Raw genomic sequence first — 23909 nt, forward strand, 5'->3', positions numbered from 1 at the left:
CCATCTCAGTATCACTGAGACGATAGTTCTGCTTTTCATTCCTAGATGGATTACTTTGGTGATCATTTTCGTTTACCGTAAGACTAAATGTTAAAGTTTAACATCACTATCATTATAAAAGCCTTCAACTGGCAGTCTATCTACATCAGTAAAATTCTATGGCCTCTAAGGAAGAGGAAAACCATGTGGACAGTCGTGTTCACTTCAAGCTCACAACCTAACAGCTTCAGAGATACACTGCCTGTAACTCTGAGATTGGAAAATGGAGCCAAAGCTTCTACATTAGATTGTGAAATCTGATCTCCAAATTATTACTATTATTCTCTTCCCCCTCTCCCCAAACCTCTTTTCCCTCAAATTAATGAGCAAAGATACTTAGATACTCTGAGGATCGTAAATGTTAAGACCATTTACATGAAGCTAAATAATATTTAATATATTTTTCTGCCTTTACTTAAAGGGATGTGTCACCAGTTGGCTGGTGACGAGCTTTGGCTCCATCACCACCCCCCCCCCCCCCCCCCGACTAATCTTTTACCTTCTGTTCCAACGCAAGCCGGTACTTCTGTTCTACCCTTTTGCATTTGTTGTACCAACTGTTTTCATCCGTGATGAATGGAGGACCAACATTCTCTGGAGTGCTGCCTTCACTGCCACTACTGCCCAGCGTTCTTAGCTCTTCTTCATCACTGCTGATGCTGTCAGAACTGAAGGATCATATTAATTAGCCAAGTGAAAAGCTGTGTTTGTTAAAATGCAAATTCCCCTTGAAATTAAAGCACCACAGTTCTTAAAGATATCTAAAGCTCTGTAAACCAAAAAGAACTGAAATGTTGGGATAGGATAGATCACCAAATATAACTTATATTTCAAGCTTTTGTTTGTATAGCCACCTAAAGAATGGGCAAAGATTTGCTTGTGATCTTAGTCAAGTTGTCTTGGGCAAGTCAGACACTTGCCACAGACGTACGTGGGATACTCTCCTGGAATACAAAGGGCCAATGCATTACAATATGCTATCTAAGGAAGTGGTGACTTAATCTTTCCTTCACAAATTCAGGGCAAAGAGTAGTATCTGAAAATAAATTGTATTTGTTTCTAACAATGCAGAAACATAAAAAAGTGATTGTCGTTATATTAAATCATGATAAATTTAAATGAGAATGTATAGTTATGGTTGTAGCGAAGACCATGTGCCTGTTATTTCACAGAACATAAGTATCTCCCTACTAGTATGCAGATTCATTGTTAAAATATCTCCATATCATCCAGAATCAATGTATGCCAGAGAATTCAGACATCTGTCTCAAAGACAAGAATTTTAATTTATCCCACTACCCATTTGAAATCTTCCCTTACAAAATATGCTTTCCACTACATTAACAGCATTTACTAGTTTTTTTAAGTAGTGATTCCTGCAACCCCACGATCCTGCCGTGATGCAAATTCTGCTTTAACTGAACCATGCAATTTGTCATTAACATGTAAGCTAATAAGAACTTCAAGATAATAACTAGGATGTTTCATGTTCAGTTGTACATATTCAAGACTATTCCTAACTCCCAACTGCCTTCTTCATTTTGGCAAACCTAACAATGTAACACATCCCATTAATTTCCATGCGTTTTGGAGATGCCAGATTGCTATCTGATCTGTTAGACAGTGATCATTCTTTTTATTATTAATCATACGGCTGATCAGAGAGGCAAAATGTAGCTGAAAGGCCAGATTACATACACAACTGGTCATGATTTTCTATTATGTGCTAACTGGTCATACTGCATACTCCTTATTTGTCCTATCTTACCATTTACCAGGGCATATATAATTTTTATTTACAAAATAACTACTTTTAAGTTTATGGCTACACAGAAAAGGCCCAAGAGAAAGGACAACTTGGTCTGGTGATCTACAAAGGAAATAAAAAATTTGACTCCTGCTGAACTGTGATTCTAATCCAAGTAAACAAAGTTAGCATGACTCATCTGATGAGTCATGTAATAATTCCACCAGTCTGAAAAAGCAAGGTAGCCGAGTGTACAGGTTTGTATTTAGATATGGATACTATTTTGAAAGTGAAATGAAAAGTAAGAGGCCCAGTATGAAGTAAAATTTTGCCAATGAAATAAAATAAAAAGAGCAGTGTAAAGATAAAAAGTACCTTTGGGTGAACTTCAAGTACGGTGTATAATCTATGACAGCTGGAAAGCTGCCATCCAATCCCTCACCCTTCAGACAAAAACTGATAAAACAGAGAAACAATTATAAGATTATAACAAGAAAATTAAGTGACAGTGACAGTTGAATCTTACCAATGTGAAATTTGATTTTTCTTAACTTTTTGGTAATAAGAAAGGCCTAGAGTATTTAACACTGAAATCCTATTCAGCCGAGCTACACTGTTTAATATTAAATGGGAGTCACCGAGCATATTATAGGATAATGAAAACCCCAACAAACAGAAATTCCACATTATCAGTGAATAGATCAGGGCAAGTGGTATAAACCCTAATTTTTAAATATTTGCTTTTATTCTGAAAATACAGATGGATTGCAAGGGAATAACAGGAAAAAGAAAGTTAGCTGAAGCAAGAGAAACAGAAGAGCTATGAATGAGCTTGAAATCTTCAGTATTTAAACTCATTTAAAGTGTTTGCAGAGTGCTTACGTAACCATCCTACTAACTTTAAGTCAAAAATCAGTTCTCAAAAATCATAGAATCATAGAATCATTGAGGTTGGAAAAGACCTCTAAGATCATCGAGTCCAACCGTCGACCCAACACCACCATGCCCACTAAACCATGTCCCTAAGCGCCTCATCTACACGTCTTTTAAATACCTCCAGGGATGGGGACTCCACCACTCCCCTGGGCAGCCTGTTCCAATGTTTCACCACTCTTTCAGTAAAGAAGTTTTTCCTCCCATCCAAGCTAAACCTCCCCTGGCGCAACCTGAGGCCATTTCCTCTTGTCCTATCACTTGTTACTTGGGAGAAGAGACTGACACCCACCTCGCTACAGCCTCCTTTCAGGTAGTTGTAGAGAGCGATAAGGTCTCCCTGAGCCTTCTCTTCTCCAGGCTAAACAACCCCAGTTCCCTCAGCCGCTCCTCATAAGACTTGTTCTCCAGACCCCTCACCAGCCTCGTTGCCCTTCTCTGGACACGCTCCAGCACCTCGACATCCTTCTTGTAGTGAGGGGCCCAAAACTGAACACGGTATTTGAGGTGCGGCCTCACCAGTGCCGAGTACAGGGGCACAATCACTTCCCTACTCCTGCTGGCCACACTATTTCTGATACAGGCCAGGATGCCATTGGCCTTCTTGGCCGCCTGGGCACACGGTCGGCTCATGTTCAGCCGGCTGTCGACCAACACCCCCAGATCCTTTTCCGCCAGGCAGCTTTCCAGCCACTCTTCCCCAAGCCTGTAGCGCTGCATGGGGTTGTTGTGGCCGAAGTGCAGGACCCGGCACTTGGCCTTGTTGAACCTCATACAATTGGCCTCGGCCCATCGATCCAGCCTGTCCAGGTCCCTCTGCAGAGCCTTCCTACCCTCGAGCAGATCAACACTCCCGCCCAACTTGGTGTCGTCTGCAAACTTACTGAGGGTGCACTCGATCCCCTCATCCAGATCATCGATAAAGATATTAAACAAGACCGGCCCCAAAACTGAGCCCTGGGGAACACCGCTTGTGGCCAGCTGCCAACTGGATTTAACTCCATTCACCACAACTCTCTGGGCCCGGCCGTCCAGCCAGTTTTTGACCCAGCGCAGAGTACACCTGTCTAAGCCGTGAGCCGCCAGCTTTTCTAGGAGAATGCTATGGGAGACGGTGTCAAAGGCCTTGCTGAAGTCCAGGTAGACCACATCCACAGCCTTTCAGAGCCTTTCTCCTTTCAGATACTTTCTGGTGTTGGGCTGCAGGAAGATGAGGAACACTAATGAAACTAACTTTCAGAAAATGTTCTTAAATGGCCGTAGCTTTATAAAGCTCTCATCTACACTGTATTCTTTTTGTACTGGATATAGAAGATGGTATTTGAATCATGTTTAATTATCACAGAAGTGACAAAATTAATTATGCTTCCACAAGGCTCATATTCCTCACTCCTCCTATCTCTGTCATCAAAAAACCAGACTCTAGTAAGACACAGCTTTTGCTAACTTAATTGCAAAGTGCCATTTTTTACAATGCAGTCACTTAAGTGGTATTTGGGAAGTACATCTGAAGGGGATTTTTTCCCTAAGAAAAGAAAAGCAAAGAAAACAACAAAAAAAAACCCCTGCAAAATCTCAATTATTTTAAGTAGCTACATAATTCCACATTGCTGTGAGGGGGAAAAAAAATATTTAGATTCTGTTCTCACCTGGGTTCCCCAATCTCCACCCCAAAGTCTTATTTACAGTTCCACATAGATAAGCCAGTCAACATTTATAAGAGACTGTTTGAACTGAAAAAAAAAAAATCTCAACTATAACATGCAAAGAATGGCTACAGCTCCTCAGCCATTCAAAACACAATACTATGAATTATATGTGGCACAATAAAAATGCTCCTGTAGCACTATGTTCCTATTTTGCCCAGAAAATTTTTAGGCTCTTAAAAACTGCATTGACAAAAACTTAAATGTCTCCAACGAGAACCAATCATTACTCTGAATACTATTAACAGATACCTATAAATATGCTTATATTAGAAATCAGAGGACAAAGGAAGAACAAGTGCATTCCTACAACTAAGCTCTCATACCGGTAGTATGTATCACTGAGGCTTATGCGAGACAAACACAGTTAATTGATGATTATTTATGGGAGGATTTACATACTGCAGACCTACTCTTGCTATACTTCTTATTCATGATACTTCTTATTCATGTATAGCTACAGTCCTTCCAAGTATAGTGCTCATACAGAAGCAGTTTAATTTCATACAGTGTAAAGCTTAAACTAATCTGGTAAGGTTTGGATTTGCTGTATGCAAGGCTAGCTCTCTTATCATCTTGCAGCACACTTCTGTTCCTCCAGAACATATGTTGAGGATGCAGTTAAGCCAATCTAATAACTAAATGCTGGCAAAAGAAGCTATCCTGCATTTTCAACTTGTCCCTCCCTGCTTTTTCTTTCTTTTTTAAAATTTTTTTAAACCCCAACCAGACATTCCCTTTCTCCTCCTTACAGTGGTATTGGCACTTATCTGACTCCATGATGAGCTAGTTCAGCCATCAAGACCTGAATTTTTAGGTTTTTTTCCCCTTTAGCATCCAGTTGCAGTTCCACAGGCAGCTGAACTAAACGCTCGCTGCCACCAGAAAGGGAAGATATTACTCAATCCTTCTTACTTCTTCTTTTCTCTAAGCCTTATGGTTCCATCATCTCTGCCACTAACAGGATGCTTCCGTGAACCAAACGAGTTAACAACAAAAGAGCTATCCTGTCTTCTTACTGGGTATGGTTTTTTACTCTTTAACAAGTTAAGTGGGCTTACAGAAGGGTCCAACAAGCCTCAAAACTGGTATAAGGGTACATAAGCAGGAGTAAATCTCCAAAGGCCTTTTGGCAACAATCAATCACTCAGTGCATCCAGTGAGACTATGTGCTGTTTTCTACCAGTTTATCTCCTAAATTGGTTTATGACAAGCATTAATGCTGCTGCAGGGTAAATATTAACAGTGTACTGCCAGAAGACTGGAGAAAAGCATTATCACTCTCCTTTTCCCTATGCTGTATTATGAAACACTACCCCAATGGCTCTGTATGAGGCTAAGTGGGCCCAACCAGGCATATTAACAGGGCCCTGCACCAGCCAGGTTTGATCTTTTCATAGGTACTCTAGTCTTTATACCTTGCTGATGTTTTTTTATATATATATACACACACACACACGCCCCAAGATGTTTTTTATATTATCTAGGGTGTGCTTGCACCTTCATTACCCCAAAACACAGAATTAATCATATAACAAAGCACACAGAAGTCTAGCTAGAGGTTGCAAAGGTAAATTCATACAATCTGATGATACGTTGCAGTTCAGCTGCAGTTAATTATAACACAAATTAATACTAAACAGTCATTTGTAGGTTAAGCTTTTAAAATCTAGAAGTGCTAAAGTTAAAGATACCTACACCTTCTACATATGCAGTTACAATGCTGTCATTGAGTACGAGGGCATAACCACGTATTTAATCACACAGTTTTCCCTACAGTTTAAAAATAGCTTTAAAAGATTCAATTGTCTGTAAACTTCACTTAATAGGTTTGATATACCTTCTGCAATTATACTTCTGATTGCTTTCAGGATTTTGATACCTGAAAGAAAGACCATGTAATCATGCAGCTATATAAACTATGGCATAACTTTGTTCTTACCTAGAAGAGCCGTTCAAGATCAATCTCTCTCCCTCCCCCTCCTTCCCCCCACCTAAGTTTTGTCTCTCAAACTATCAAGAGAATCTAACAATGTTTTCCATAATGCATCAATTTATAAGTACTTTTCCTGAGCATTTTGTTATGAAGCATGCAAATATAATACCTGAAATCAATTGCATTGAGTCCCAACAGCATACCAGCAAGCATATTTGCTTCTTCACCAAGAACAATTGCTCCATCCTCATAAAATCTCCTTCAATAAAAAAGAAATTAGTTCAGTTAATACCATTTTCTCTCAAATAATAATGGTTTTTATAGTTAACAGAAAACTGAAGAAATCCAGTTTAAAAAAAAACAACTCATGTGAACCCCAGGGGCTTGAAATTGAAATTTGTAGGTTAAGCTTTTAAAATCTAGAAGTGCTAAAGTTAAAGTTAAAAGTTAAAGTTAAACTTTAACTATTTAACTATTTAAACTATTTCAACTTTACTTGAAATTCACGTTTCATTTCAAGTAAAGCAAACCAATAGACTGCACAGCACAAAACACCACAATCTTAGAGCACATAAAAATTTAGACAGAAGCAAAAAGAATTTACGGTATTAGCCCTAAGAAATAGTAGAACAGGACGGACAAAATGCAAAGAAAATGATGAACATATCTTATACTTAACTACTGAAAGGAAGAATTTGTGTCACGTACATTAAAAAAATAATTATTCCATCGTATGAAAAAAAAGTTCTCTCTCACAATTGTACTTGCAGGCTGTTTTAAAGTTCAACATTCACTCTTCATTCTTAGTAGTTGATTATTTAAAAAAAAAATATTTTCACAAATCAGCTATTTTCCAGGTAGCATACTTTTTCTTAAAATACTGCATGCTGGGAAGATGCTTGCTGCATCCAGTTATTCTGAGAATTAAAATTTTCATTATTTGAAGGAGGAGTGTACTCTTAAAACCATTTTTTATTGTAAAACACCTATTGGCCAAAGTTTTAAAACTCCATGGTTTGATCTCAAAATACACTTCACATACCCTGGTATATGCAGACTTGTGAAGACTGCTTGAGAACAGTGACCAATAAAGCAACAATTTTAAAATCTGTATTCCCTCACCACCTCCCCATTTTCTCCCATTTATTATTACAGCTCTTCCCAGCTACCACAGAAGCTACGTCCAGACAACGTTCCAGGCACAGGGTGGGCGAATAGGACCCACCATCGCCATGCATGGCCTTGTAAAAAGGCATTTGGTCTGTTTAGCAAAGTAGCACACAACTTTAATTTCTGTGTTAAAGGAGTCTTGGCAGCAGCAGAGGCAGAAAGGTCACTAGAATACACCGGAGTGTTACATGTGGAAAGAGGGAAACCAAGAACTGTTCAGTACCAAAGGCAAGGTTGAAAAGTCACTTACCAGAAACCGAGATGCACAGTCCACCTATACATTCTAGCAACGTATGACTGCAAGAAGGTGCCAGGTTACTGAATGCAACCTGTCTTTCAGACAAATACCAGCAACACTGCCCTACCAAAAGCTCCATCTGTTTTAAGAACTGCATGAAAGCATTGGGATGGCTCAGTGAGAGCTGGAGCTGGCTGCATGGCGAACATCCAGAAAAGACACATTTTGGGGCACAGCTCCAAAGATTGAACTGTGTTATAATGTACACTGTCAGAAGTCCCACTTTTGCAGTGTCATTACAGACACCCATTTGCTGTAAGGAAACAAGTTGTCCAAGACCTTGGATGTTCTCAGTGGAAGCAAGAAATCTGGAAGACTTCCTCTGGGAAGATAGAGATTATAGTCCTGACACTGAGGCCATGATGTACAGACACAGCTCTCTACCCTCTGATTTCAGGAAGGGCACCAGGAGGCTAAACTGGCCACTGGTTGAGACAGAATACTGCGCTAGATGGACTTTACAGTCTGATTCAGCACAGTTACTCTTATTTGTGAACTAACAGCAATGTTCCCAGTACAAGCTGATTACAAAACATTTCACTGGCATCTGTAAAGTCACTGCCAGGTACCAATCTGTACTGTGTTCAGTTCATATTGTAAAATGGTGCCTAGGAAGTAATCACACAAAAAAGACAGGGCATACTTGTAACAGTGAGATGCAGATGTTAGTCTGACAGTGGCAATGTTTCTTAAACCAGCTACAGTAATCCAGCCAAAACAACAGTCCCCTTGGAAAATTCACAAATCTTCTTTCAGTGTTATGCAGTTGACATCTCACAACAGAACAGTCTACTTTAACTTAAGAGTCTGTGCTGACCAATTTGTTAGAAAAATAATTGTGTGCCCATGCTTAATCCAACTCCCTTCCAAGTGTAATATGCAGATCCAGCACTAATAATGTGCTGCTTCATTAATGGACTAGCCCTAAGATCAGGCACCTAAATACAGCAGTGAGGTTTAAAAAGAGCTAGCAGTATGATAGATGAATCTCATATGCTACATATACATGTGTAATATATGATATTTATAGTTTATATAAATTATTAAATATACCTATAGCACAATACATAATTTAAAATGCTAAATAAACGGTGCAAAGCATCACCAAAAAAAAAATCAGGCCACTTAGTAGGTATCTGAAATCCCACACCGGAAAAGAGAGTGTGTCCATTATTGCTAGTGAATTTGAAACCCAGACTACCAAGATCTGAAACTGTAACTTTTATTTCCATTAGATGTATTTAAAATATTACTTCAAAACTTTGCACTTACTATGTTTGGAATGCAAGAGAGGTTGTTTCCAAAAGCTATACCACTGAAAGTACATTCAAATATATGAAACATTAACATGTTCAAATAAATGAATTTGAAACTGCTAATAAAATAATACCACTGTTATCCACTAGCAAACAAACCGCACTACCAAACAGGGACAAAGAACGTACTACTTAACTACATAGTTTGTAACCCTCCTCTTCCTCCTCATCTCCCCCTCAAAAACCCAAGTGACTTTTCAGTGTGAGGCAACATGAGTAAATCTTTTCCAGAACATTTTGTTTTATGAGCTTCCTGTCTACTGTAAATGCAAGCAAATCTGCGTAAAATAAAGACGACAGGTCTGGAAACTTCAATAAAATGGGATGTTTACCTAGTCGTGTTTCAAAGTCACCTTAATATTGGCAAAATATATGGAGATCTGTGGACAAATAGTATTACAAACAGAAATAACATTCTAAATGAACAGAAGTCCTTACAGAGAAAATTCTTATTGTTTAAATAGTCCATTCAGTATGTCTAAAACTTTTAGAGTTCAACATAAGGTACCGCAACATGTTACAGACCCACTCATATTTAGATGACTTCATCATAAATCTACAAGACACACTTGTTACAGGATAAAGCATCATATAATAATCACATTATCTAGAACAAGTCCAAAACTGCCAGAGTACTTTCTATCACAAAGCATATTCTTGTCCATAACAGCTTTCACCATTAGAAGGTACAACAAAAATCTGTTACACATTTTTCATATTACATCAAGAATCTTAGCTATGCCTGATCACTAATTCTGTTTCTCTATATTTCTCAAAAGTTTCCTGGAATTCTCTTCCTTTCTTCTTCAAGAAAAGTTCAAATAAAAATTATTTTTTACTGAGTTTCTAGGGCTTTCTGTGAACCATACCTAATTTTGAAAGGAACATTACATCTTCTGTCTTTATCACGCTACAATTTCAGAATTAGTTCCTTCTTTAGAGAGGTTTTATTGTCTTTTGACCTTTCAATAATTCCAAACTTATTTCCACATTTTTAAAATCACAAAGAGATTTTCAATTGTGCAGTTTTACACATGCTAAAATCCAGTCAATTGATATCAACTCCAGATATCTTTTACTAGGTTACAGCTCTTTTACCGGTGACATCCTTTCCTATACAAATCAAGTGGAACATTCACTTTCAAACCAAAGTCCCTCACTTAAGCAACATTTGCTAAAATATTGCAAAAATGTAAGTCTTAGAGACCTGGTTGTTTTGAAGTCTCTCAGAGCTGTGGAAATATATTCAGACAAATGCTTTTCCATAAGTGCTACTCTGATCCAGGCTCGACCCTGCAAGAAGAAACAGATATCAAATATTTAAGTATTATAGAATGAAACACTTAATTTTACATCTGAAAATGAATACAGTTGATTTACCTGGCTGAAATGAACTGATTAACAAAATTACCACTAAACAGAAATTGTTGCTAAGATGTACTTCAGTATAGTAATAATGAAAATAGAAAATGCATTCTTACAAATAATATTTATTTTGAAATAAAGTTCTCCAAAATTTTAGGGGGGGAGGGGGGAATGATTTTGCTTCAATTGTATACTCCAGCCTTTTGAAAATCTCATGTGCATAAGTGGTAGCAGATCAGGGCAGAAAGCTTTTCATTTTAAAGACGATGGTATTGGAAGCATCCAATCTGTTCCACTGTGAAGCAGCAGTAACCTACCCTCAAGATGATTTAAGTAAGAACTAATTCTCTGCATTCATTCAAATATTTGTGGGATGAATAAAAAAAAATTATAACTCAGTGACATATCTTTATTATGTAATTTGCATAAATTGTTTTCTCCCTCGGTAAGGACATCATTACAGAAGGTGCACATAATATACAGGAATGAAATAAAATCTAAGAGGCCTAAAACTTGTAGTCCAAAAGCGAAACTTCATTGAAACAGTTCTATAAACAAAAGCAATAGCTTCAAAAATAACCTTTAGGAATGTATATTGCACTATGTTTACAGGTCTAGTACACAGGATTGTAGTTTACAAGAAAGACACATTTCAAATGGCTGCCATAGTTATGACTGTCATTTTGAGAACACCAGGAATATTTCTTGCAACCCATATAAACTTACAAATAGTTATATAAGTAGTAAGACGTCTTTCTGCTTAATATATTTGGTGCTTATTGACATCTAGCTGAATATCACTACAGACTTTCTACCAAAACCACCTGCAGTAGATTATAATCCTACTTTTAATTTATATAGACTTAGATCAAACTAAACCTATAATAAGATACGCAGATGCTAAATAACAAAAAAATTTGCTTTCATAAATACCAACAACACAGCAAAAACTTTAACATAGTGTGCACTAAAATTAAAAGGAGGTTTATCTGGATAGCTGTCTTTATGTTGCAGTTATTTAGAACATGCGTGAAACAGTCAAACCCTGATGATGCAGCTTAGCTAATGACTAAAGCCTACGCATCTCCAGTGAAAGCAGGGCTAACTAGCACTGGCAAACCCCTACTAACAGCTTCCAGGGTGAAGCAGACACTCGTTTGGACCACCAGTAAAACTCATGCATACCATTGGTATTGTGTCAACATGCCTCCAATCTTTTCAGATACAGACATCCAAAATACTCCCACACGCACCTTTAAAAATTCAACACCGCTCTCCACACTTGCTGCATAAATTAGCTGCTTTGTTTACTATTTGGCATGGAGTTTTCAACAGAGTAAAAGAAAATTTTAATTTATTTATAAGAGTATTTCAGAAAATAGCTTTGCATCTTATTATCTACTAAATTTAAATATTCATATCTATTAAAATCTTGGAATTCAGAAATACCTTTAAAATAAATCTCGAATATACAAGCATCACATCCTAGAACATGAGTCTCTCCAGAAAGTATTTTGAAATAAGTTCTCCAAATTATCTGAATTTCCAGATCTCAACATAAGCAAGAAGAAAAGCTGCATGACTTACATTATCAGTCTACTACTCCAGTACATTGAGTGCTAGGAAGAGCATGTAATATTCTGGATAGGAAAACCAGTCAATAGCTTTTTGCCATAGAATCTCAAGCATTTTAAAGCTTCCACACAAATTACAGATATGTTTACTATATACAATTTAAAACCGGGTCTATATAAAAGAAGAAAGGAGCCACAGTAGACATAGCAAATGAGCTGTTCTGCAATACTATGGATCATCAGAATGGCTGCTCAAAGATCTACTAGATTCATGGTGCTGCTTGATCTAAGCATCATCTTTTATTGAAGAAAATTGTGGTTGCATAAATACCTGTAATTTAAATTGTATAAACCACCATCATGCCCCTGAAAAAAACCTACAAAGTTTTTGTATATAACAAGCTAAATATTTCCACCTCACCAATGACACCAACTGTGAATAATCCAGAGCATAATAAAAATCTGGAACTACAGGATTTTTAAAATAGCCATGGAACACACTTTGCATACTTGTTCAAACAACTGATTCCAGTTCATTTAAGAATAAAAAGTATTAAGAACATTAATTTGTGCATTCTTTTATACTACTTATACTTTCAAGTCAGAAGGTTCTCAGTTATCAATCAAGGCTGCTTTACACAGAAATATAAACTATTGAAAAGCATTCCAATCTAGTAAAAAGAACTTGTAATCTCTGTCCAACAGTATTTTTTTAAGGTGTTGGTCTACATTGTCTCACACTATTAAGATTTAACGATAGGTCAGTTTAAAGCTTATTCTTATTCAGTTCATATGCATATAAACACATTAAATTGTTACTTCCTTAATGTTTCCATCATACCTACAATCAGGAATTGTGATGTAATTTCTATACAGATCCTTTAAAATGATGGATCTTTATTAGCAAATAAATCTATTAAAGGCTTCCTGCACAATCATACCAACAAACTCAAGAGTTGATCACACCTTTTCTGTTAGTGCATAAATTATATACAAAATAAAATGATACTTAGGTAGGGGGGGGGTGTGTCAAATTTCTACAATTTTAAAATAATATTTGTTAGGCATGCCCACGTGAACTTAATTTCCCTCAACATACTGCATTTTCAAAAAATTATGTAAGTTCAAAAATGTGAAGGCAATCATTTTATAATACAACATGCTCACTGAATAGAGAATTTGAGATTTCTACTGAATAACATAAATTTGAAAGGAAACACATTTAGCTTTAAAAGTGTTTGGTTTTTTTAAGTAAATACTTACTAGGTACATATAAAAAAATAATTATTTCAAACAATGAAAAATTTTGTGGGGCAAGCTTAGTAATATGTTTTTCTTCTGGGTACAGAAACGTCACCTGTATTTTACACAGAACAATGTAATAAAAAAGTCAGTTTGACCTTTCTCTTCCCTACCTTAGCTCTAGAAGAACCGACATTCTCCATGTTCTCAATACTGCAGATGCAATTGTGAGAGACTTTTCGGCAAGCTACTCGAATGTAGTCCCAGAAACTACGAGGACTTTCATAGCCGAACCAGGTGATCTGACCTTAAATCAAAATACAAGATATGTAAAGATTTACGAACCTCCCTCTCTGCTTATTGGAGATAAACATAATTAAAACACTTCCCTGTAAGTCTCCTGCACTGACAGGATTTTATACTAGCAAGTCCATAAATTCCTACTGAAAACTGGCTCACAGGTGTAAAAAAACTTGCATCATGCAGCTCACCCTGGTTTGAAACTGATGCACAAAGAGAAGTTCGGGGCTTTTGTGTACATATGTGTATTTTGTTGTCTTTTTCCTTGTTAGTATGCTATAATAATACTCAAGAGTTCTTCATGGGACTCTTAAATCACAAAAGAGCACACACCGTTGTGACTTCAAAATATGATGCAAGAAGTATTTCTGTTTTTTCTTTTAGGTAGTACCACATGTTTCACTAATACAGTCTATAAAAAAGACCACTGTTTGCTGTGGTAGGGTTAGCTTTATTTTAGAAGCAGATTGGAATTTTTCAAAATGTGCTTCCATTGAAGGAGAAATTGATGCATGATCAAAAAAGTTTTGCGGTCACAATTTATTTTGAGTACACACAGAACATTCCTTTGGAAGCTGACCAAAATGAATTGAGCAAATCAACGTCTCTTCTGGAGCTTTAATCAAAATCCTTCATATTATTTTCCAGCTTGGAATGTATTGCAGCTAGAAAGCGAAAGGCAAAATTACATACTACTTGCAACTGCTCCACACAGTTGCATAAATTTCATTACAGACATAACAGTTCAGCCCCATTTTTCAGACTGAACAGCATACAACTGCGAACAGGTATGTAAAAAGTAAGATGAACATTGCCTTCTGGTGACTGCCGTTATTACATACGTGCAAGACCCTTTCTCCATATAAAATGAGATCTTATTGTTAAGCTAATTTTATTTTATTTCAAGTCTTGAGTTGTACTTCTGAAGCTTTACTAATTTATCAGAAAGACTTCTAATTCTTTTGCTGTTAGAAAGCTCAGATTTCAAGAAAGAATATATTAGACTGATACTGCAAATCATACATACTGAAAATAAAATGCCAAAATATGATGACAAGGATATTTTTATCTATCATGACTTATCTTAGCTCCAAGCATAGCCATAGTAGTGTCAAGGATCTGTCCCCTATGATCTTAAGAAATTCAAGTGGTGGGTTTTTTTCCCTAGAGGGTGCATGTAACTTGACTTTGTGGCCCATCTGCTTACTTTGCCACGTGGATTTATTTATTAAAATTCAAAGCTTGATAAAAGACTTACAAAAGAAAAAGCAGGAAGAATTAATATATACTACTCAATATGCCAAAGGAAAAACAAAATCCCAAGGTGCTTCAGTTACTGTAGACTCAGATCTTCTCAGCTCTAAGGACTAAAATAAAAGAATATCTATGAGGTAAGCGCTCTTACGAATTTACAGTTTTTGTCGAAATGATGAGTGCAGTGGAGAGCAACAAGAATTCAACAGCATTTCAACAACATGAAAAGCTACAGATATTTTTCATATTCTTTACCATATCACAAACATTTCTGCCCTGGGGATTATACCTGCAAAATTAAATGCAACTTAAGTGTGAAGTGTGAAGATGATTTTGTGTCACCAATTCCAGTGCCTAATAAAGGCAAGTATATCATACAATAACTTCTGTGGCTTTTTCAAACTACCTTAAGGACGGAATATATTCTGGAAAAAAAAAAAACAGTTTCACTCTATAGTTTTCTGAAGTCACTAATTCAAAGCAATTCCCTTTACCAATGAACACATGAAAAACATGTCATTTAAAAACAAAAATACCTTTATAACAGAAGTACATACCAGCACACAGCACTTATTTGGCTCACACTGATCAACAAAGCAAGCTGGCCATAATTACAATATGCTCTGACATAACAGTGGGCTCTCATCTCACAGCCAGCTCTGTGAGAGGGTATGATGATGGGTTTCAGACTTCAGTAGGAATTGTCTTCACTTGAAACTCACAGCCAGCTCAGGAGCTTTTGTGAATCAAGGACTTCTGTATTTCACTATTTTCACCCTACAACTTTAAACCTTGCCCACATTCTAGTAATTAACACCATCTGAAGAAAAACTTCCTTAATCATTCCATACACGGAAAAATGTTGGAAAAGACTGTCCGAGAATAGTGAGATGTATTTTAAGAACTACTAAATGAGATATTAAGCTGTATATTCCCTACAATTTTAAAAGCTTTCAGTGTATGAAATTCTATTTGGCCCTCAATGCCCTCAATGTACACAACCACAAGAACTCTCAAGAATGAGGAATGAAATAGCTCCCACTACCCAGCGCTTCTCAGGCTGTGCCTGGAGTCCTGTGTCCAGTTCTGGTCCCCACAATTCAAGGAGGACATGGACAGATTGGAGAGGGTCCAAAGGAGGGCCATGAAGATGATCAAAGGGCTGGAGAACCTGCCCCATGAGGAAAGACTTAAGGCATTAGGTCTTTTCTCCCTAGGGAAGAGAAGGCTTAGAGAGGAACTCATCATAGTATTGCAGTACTTAAAGGGTGGCTACAAAGAGGACAGAGGCTCTCTCTGTACAAGGAGCCACATGGAGAAGACAAAGGGCAATGGGTACAAGTTGCACTGGGAGAGGTTTCATCTCAACATAAGAAAGAATTTTTTTACACTAAGAACAATCATTCACTGGAACAACCTCCCCAGGGATGTGGTGAGTCCCCATCACTGGAGATTTTCAAGATGCGACTGGACAGGATGCTAGATAATCTCATCTAGGCTCCCTTTCCCACCAATGGCTGGGCCAGATGATCTTTTGAGGTACCTTCCAACCTGGCTGTTCTATGATTCTAAAATAATATCTAAATTTTAAAGGGTCCTAATAAATTTGAAAGCTAATTTTAGTATACAACTTACATTCTGTCAAAGTACTTCTTAAGGAAAGAGTAAGTTTCCTGGGAGGTCCAAAGGACAAAGAGTATGTTATCTTTGCCATGAAGTTTATATGTCATCAGAAGACACAGAAGCTGACAGCTATTCCAACAGGAATGATGTTATTGTTTTTGTCAGCCAAACAAAATTGTTAGGTAAGCATGGAAGCTGTATGTTTAATATTGTTCAAATTAATTCAATTCCTGTCTACAGAACTGCAAAGCAAATAGAAACAATATTGTGAAAATTTTTTATTTCACTACATTTTTGAATACTGCTACACACCTATTTGTATCAACCCATTTCTGCTCCCGCCTGACAACTAAGTACAAACATCCGCAACATTAGTTGTTGCAGATCTTTCTTCACACCCAAGAAATTCTTCACAAACAAGACATTAAACAATTTGATTCCTACTCAATCACAGTCCAATTTCATATCTACAAAGGTCCACAATTGCAAAGTAGTAACGACTAGGATGCTCTAAGGTACAGGCAGATTTTCTCCAGACTTGCCTGTATTATTTAGTTCACAACAAATTTTTCTATATCGCAAAAAATAAGTTTTAATACAACTTGTTGGTAATAAACTGGCATGCTATTCCTTTGAGGAATTTCTGTGATACCTACTCTTTTATTTTGGGTCTACAGAATGGGTCATTAAAAATTTACAGTAGTTCATAGACCCAGTCCTCCAAGACAATTATAAATTCATTTAAGATTTTCCTCCATACAAGAGAAAGGAGGATGAGCTAAACCACAAGTTACACAAGAGCCCTACTATTTCTTTTTAGCCAAAAACAGTAATAGGGTCACTATGTGTGTATAAATATTAAATCTAGTAACAAAAGCTATTCTGCTAATAGCATTATTGCACCAAATAAAGGGCCACTGCAGCTATATGCTTAGACTTAGTCTTTTTCATGACAGTAGTGCCTTCAGCTCTTATTTCCTTAACTTATCTTTTTCACCCCCATTATATCTCCATTACCTTAACTATTTTAGCCAGCAGATTTATTTCTCTCAGGATGAGCAGCATTACAGGCTGCATCTTACTCACTCAAAGAACCCTGCTTCCTCACCTGTGACCTAGACCTACAAGCACAAATTGTCTTCTGCAGACATAATTCATACCCTTTCCCTTGTAACCACTGTTTATGCCTGAATTATGAGAATTCAGGGAATTTTGATTAATAAAAATTATATTAATATTCATTGCTTAAAAAGAAAGAGACTCCATGAAATAGCAGGTAGTAAGTGCTTTTTTTTCCTCCTAAAAATAAATAAGTAAAATAAAAACCATATGGGAAGGGATAAATTATGCACTGCAGATATAAGAAAAGTCTTTCACTGCTTACTATGAAGAAGTGCAAAAACTGAACAACATTTACCAGTGACATCACTAGTAGAGCTATTTACCATTACTACCACCAGACTATTGATGATGCACGAAACTAGAACATTTTCTTGAATGAGGAAAGGAAGAGAAATTATTACATTTATCTTTCCACTCAAGCAGCACTGATCACCCTAGAAGCTTACTACTCATAGTAAGTTTTCTAAAAGAAAAAAGAAAAGCAAGCAAACGAACTCCACAGTCACTAAAAATTAGGAATAACGTAGATCAGATAAAGACAAGCAGCTTCCATGGGCAACCCTAGCAGAAGCTTTTGATGTGTTTATAATACTTTCTAAATGTACGTACAGGAAAAAAGGCACACAAAGTTGTAAAAGTGTCAAAATAGCACAGTACAGCATACTGTTTTGTGTCATTATGGTGGTAAATGCAAATAAGTATATAGATGACAAGTATGCTCATGGTAACCATGACATACAAAAATTACAAAAGTCACAAGCAAGATGCACTACATACGTTGTCAGTGACAGAACTTAATTTATACACCAAAACTATTTCTAAACATGCATACTGGCTAGCAGTTTGGATATAAACACATTTTGCTGTAAAGGATATTACAATGAAAACATAGGAAGTCAACAAATACATGCACATGACAATAGTTTTCAGAAATATGCTTGAGACGATGGCCATAAAAATCTGCAATAGTTATTAGTGTTCTTCAGTACTAACTCAGTTAAAACTAATCTAAAGTGATAGAAAAAGGCAGAAAACCATACAACACTGTGATATAGTAAAGACAATATATACATCACTTTGAATTTACTTCAGGTTTTAAATCAGCCAGGATATACCTGTGATCAAATCCCAAGAACTGTTGCTGAACACTTTTTGATGTCCCTACCATTTCTGCACTAACTATATTTACTTAGTTGATCTGATAAAAAGGACACTTACAGGAAATACACCTGAAAAATCTGTGGCCAGCAGTGAAAACAGGAAACCACCAAGGCAACTACAAGATACGGCTTAATCTCCACAGTACAGAACAGTTAAGAAAGGAACAAATTCCAAACAACTATCTGGGGAAAAAAATGGCTCCTGAAATTACCCAGCTTGCTGTAAAGATTATCAAACACACATACATTTATATACAAATTTGTAAAATCCCTTTCAGGACTATAGGTCTTATTTGGTCCAGAGACCTTCAAATACATTGTCTCCGTATCCACTCAGGAAACACTTACTCTCTGCTGTATTATAAAACCATGCAAATTCTTATTCCTGAGAAGGAATAAAAGAGTAATTAGTCACTCATTTTTTTCTGTTACTCCTTCTCTCCTACCTTTTCAAGATCTTCAATTGTCCCGTCCAGTAGTATCATATCTTGCCAGCAGGCATGCCACACAGCTTATTTTAGTGACAGGAAGAACACATGCTTTATATCCTCCTCATTACGATATTTGGTCTACTCTGCATTCACAATAAATCCAGCACTTCTAGGGAGTACCAGGTATATTACACACAAGTATTACACAGTACAGGGTAAGTATCTCTCCACTTTCTAGAGCAGAAGGCAGTCAATGGCTTGCAATCCCTGAAAAGACAGTTAATACAGCTTACTCAAACTCTCTCTCTCTTCCTTAGGGCAATTCAAAAACAGGCTGTGAGCCAGACTGCTTTTTCTAACAACAGTGGCCTATTCCTGACTACTACTTATTGGCATTGGTGTACATATAACTGTAACCTTTTGGCCATGGCATATTATATTACCTTTTTTGGAACTATTTTGGTGCTATATGACCTAAGTCTTCTGTATCACATGAACAGATACCTGCATTCAAGCAGCGTTCACAGATCTCTGTTGTGTGAGCTGATATATTTATGTCGATCTCATTTTATTACTAAGCAAACACCTACATCTAAACCACTCTTAAGAAAACGAGCAGCTGGGTTAAAGAAGTGCATCCATGGGGAAAGTTGTGAGTTTTCTGCCTGTTTGACTTCCTGGTCTGGCTCACCACAGGATCCGGTGAGGACCATGGCCAATATCAGGGAAAGGTAAGCACAAAGTGAGAGGGGAAATCTGTAGCAAACTGCACTGAGTTTAAGAAATGTCATGGAGGTTTTCAACACTCAACTGGAAAATGCCGTGAGCAATCTGAGACAGCCCTGCTTTGAGCAAGAGGTCAGACTGGATGACTTTCTAAGGTACTTTCCAAACCAAATTCTTCAATGATTCTGAAAAGAAAAAACAAACCAACAAAACCACCCAAACCACTACGAATGTTGTTTCATGACCCTTTCGCTAGTCAGAGCTGGCAACATCAGATCAGTTACCTATCAAAAAATCAATTTAAAAATGGTGCTCATATTGCTATAACTGGCATTTTTAGCAGAACAGCCAGGAGGATAAGGATTGGAGAACTATTGTTTCAGAATTCTTAATTACAACAGCTTCAGGAAAAGCATAAAATTCTAATCCCTGGAGTTGAACATTTTTTCCCCTTAAAATGTCTATACTTCTTCCTTCCATTTTGTTTTGTCTGGATCCTACCTGAACACGAAACCAATAAGCAGCAACAGTCACTATATTCTGTCAAGACTATGCTTTGCTCCTTAAAAACATATTATATTTAGTGTCAGAAAAGACAGTTGCCAGTAAAAGTATTCTAATAAAAGTAAACTTAGGCCTTTACAATGAAAATTAAATGGGGTTTTTTGGGTTTGTTTGTTTGTTTGTCTTAATTCTTCCTTCCTCACCCAGTACTTCTGAAGGAAGTTAAAGATTAGGAATTGTTATTTGCCATGGCCTTATGAAAGTAAAGGTCTATATACTCAAACTCTTAAATCTGGATCATCTGTTTAACTACACTGACAGGGGATTATCGTGACAACAATTTGATACAATGAAGCCATTTATCTTACCATAGACAAACAGATCATGTTATGTTCTGCCTGCTTTAAAACATTTTACACCACCCACTGCAATCACCGCTCCTACTGACACGAAGTATGCATTCAGAATGTTGGTTGTTTCCATCAATAAAATGCAATTTCTTTCAAGCCCTGTGTTGTATAATATACACCATCTTAAAATTTGAATTGTCACGGTACATTTATTGTCTCAATTTCCCTTTCAAGTTTTTGAAGAATAAAATAATTACTCGCAGTGATCTAGCTTGTTACCAAAATATTCCCCTGTTTGCAATACAATGCTTAAGTTGCTGCCTTTTTCCATATTTTTATTTAACTCTGAAAACTTAGAAAATCATACTGGTAATTACAAGGGGAAGACTGAAACAACAATTTAGCTTTTTGATTTTCTCTATTTCTTATTTGAAATAATTTTTTACTTGCAAATTCCATTTGCCTGTAACCCACTGGCCAGCCTGTCAAGGCTTCTTCTCTGTACTGCCTGTCCTGAATAACAGACTGTGAAGCAAAAGAATGTTGGGGGGGGGGAATCATAATGATTTTTGCTCAAACATCACTGAAGCTGGGGGAGAAGGAGAAAACAGAGCAATTTCCTTGCAGCCTCAAGTTGCTAAGTACCCATAATCACTCCAATAATCTTTGTCACAATGTGACAAACACTATGTTCCTACCCCACTGTGTGATTTTTTTTTTTTCCTTCTCTGACAGAATGACAGCAGGTAGTAATTGTGCTACTCAAATGTCAGCCTACATACAATATTGTTCACAAAGCTTAGTTATGAATATTAAAAAGCAAAAGTATGAAAAGGAGTAGATTGTCATATTACACATCTATATTTAGATGATTGATGTCCTTCATAATCCTCAAATAATTTCAGAAACTGTACACAGAACTGAGATATGAGGAGAAGCTTCCAAAGTCCTTTTCTAGCAACTGTTACTGCTAAGGTGCGTTCTGTTCTTTTAGCAAAGCAGCTTCCTCTAGAACAATCAGAAAATGCAAATGGACATTTTCTTGAATTAGAACAACACCTGACTCCGATACAAGAGGAGAATCAACAACTGACCTTTCTCAAAAGCAATTTAATCCAGATCCATTACATTCCAGTAGCAAAAACCAGCTCCCACTAGGGGGGTGGAGGGACGGGAATGAAAGGACCTAAACCCAGTATCTGGAAAAGAAGGCAACAAAAGCAGGGAAGGGAGAAAGAAAAGGGAGCAGCACCACAGATATGCTCTCTATAGCTTCTGTTAAAGCAGAAAACACAATTGTCTTTCAGACTCAGACTCTTAGGACACAGCCTTATCATAAGGCAGAAAAGCAGACAGAGCTCAGCACCATGGCAACATCCACTTGCTTAATTACCAGCCGAGGCAGCTTCCAACAAGAACATTGGAAACATGTTTCACAAAAAACGTTTCCTTGACTTTTCCACAGTAATGCAAACAATCAGGAAGGCAACAGCAAAGGGACAGACACACAAAGAAAGCCAACATTTTCATTCAGCATCAAGCAGTTTCTACAGATGTACACTAGTTTCATACAAATAAATTCTCATGGCAAAAACATCACCAGTAAGGAAGGTAATTAACATACCTTTCAGTCGATGACTTAGAATCTGTTCCAGAATGGCTGCAAAATTATTAAATTCAGGGGAAGTATCATCTATAGTCTCAAAACAGGAACGGTCGATCAGAGTCTTGACTGAAAACCTGGAGCAAAAGTACAAGACAATCATAAATTATATGGATAGCTATTGGTCCTCTATAGCAGGACAGTAGTTTGTATAAACCAAACAAGCGAAGAACCAGAAAACCACCTTGATGATTTCAAGTTCAGTCAGAGCAACACAAACACATACCACATCAAGAAATAGTCTGGAAATACAATCATCATTGTCGGTCTTAGGCATAAAGCCTTAAAAACAAAAAGAAAACAAAAATCCCTACACTTTCTATGTAGAAGTGAGATAATTATTTTCTAATTATTTTCCTCTTCTCTAAATTATTTTAATAAAGTTGTAGAAAAACAAGCACTCAAAAGCATCTAGCATCAATTTCTCTTTGTAATCCTAAACACCATGATTTTTGCTTGACATTTCGCTCAATGCTCCTTTTATTCCCCAAATCCATGCCCAAGAATCAGAAGTATAAACTTTATCCTATTATAAGAACACTGTAATTTCATCCTAATGCAAGAATAATCCAAACACATTATAAAACAATGAATTTTTATGCACTATTAACTCTGTGCATTAACTTGGACAGGCTGATTTCCCTGTGAATGGGGGTAATCCCTATTCAGCATCATATTACTTCATTATTATGCCAGAAAAGCTATCAATTTAAATGATCTAACATTTGAAATTGGAAAGGCTGAATCAAGCCACTGTAAAAAGCAGACAAGATGTAACTAGTCAATTAGCCAGTTAGCTGTGTTTAGTTACACCTGCGCTTACACGATTTCATTCTTATTCAGAAGATAGTTTAAACCTCAAGAAACATGACAAAAATTGATTTTTCTCCTGCCTTCTCCATTTTAATCCTAATCTATTTTTATTTTCCTTTCTGCTCCTTGTTCTTCAGTTTTCAGTTTCAAGGCAAGTTTCATATGTCCTCAACTTCAAAAGTAACATTTATTCTGAGGCATTTATTGTGTTTTTTGCAACAATCCTTATTTGTATTAACGGAGCCATACTAAAGCCTGAGGCGATAGTTTTCACATCACCCAAACTTCAACAGTACCAGCCTGGGAAGTTCTCACTCTGCCTGCTCATCCCAGACCCTATACCTGAGCACACTGCTCCCTCAGTTGTGCCAGTTCCACTTTTTATGGGGCTCACTATGAACTGATCTAGATTTTTAGTACTTGAGAGAAGGAAGGGTGGAGTGAATCTTAAATATGGATACATTCATAATACATACGCTTCACAGCATCTCAACACAAACAGTTCTATGGCACAGCTGCAGAAGCGGCATACTATATAGGCATGGGCAGGAATGAGACTCCTTAAACCAGCAGTACTATTTTCAAATGCTCTGTACTGTAAAAGTAACTTAACTGCATCCTTAGTGGAGTCAGCACA

General features: G+C 36.9%; 1 protein-coding gene across 1 annotated transcript in view; it reads right to left on the bottom strand.

Moving 5' to 3' along the window:
- RUNDC3B (RUN domain containing 3B) overlaps positions 1 to 22720 on the bottom strand; it is a 49985-nt gene extending 27265 nt beyond the window's left edge. Inside the window, 8 exon segments of the mRNA XM_009275729.2 lie at positions 539 to 707; positions 2162 to 2242; positions 6531 to 6620; positions 10353 to 10438; positions 13500 to 13675; positions 16791 to 16804; positions 22417 to 22536; positions 22686 to 22720. Of these exon segments, the coding sequence (XP_009274004.1) occupies positions 539 to 707; positions 2162 to 2242; positions 6531 to 6620; positions 10353 to 10438; positions 13500 to 13675; positions 16791 to 16804; positions 22417 to 22536; positions 22686 to 22720 (771 nt within the window).
- Between the last annotated feature and the right edge of the window lie 1189 nt (positions 22721 to 23909).

This window comes from Aptenodytes forsteri, unplaced genomic scaffold (assembly GCF_000699145.1).
Source record: "Aptenodytes forsteri isolate BGI_AS27 unplaced genomic scaffold, ASM69914v1 Scaffold172, whole genome shotgun sequence".
Taxonomy (NCBI): Eukaryota; Metazoa; Chordata; class Aves; order Sphenisciformes; family Spheniscidae; genus Aptenodytes; species Aptenodytes forsteri.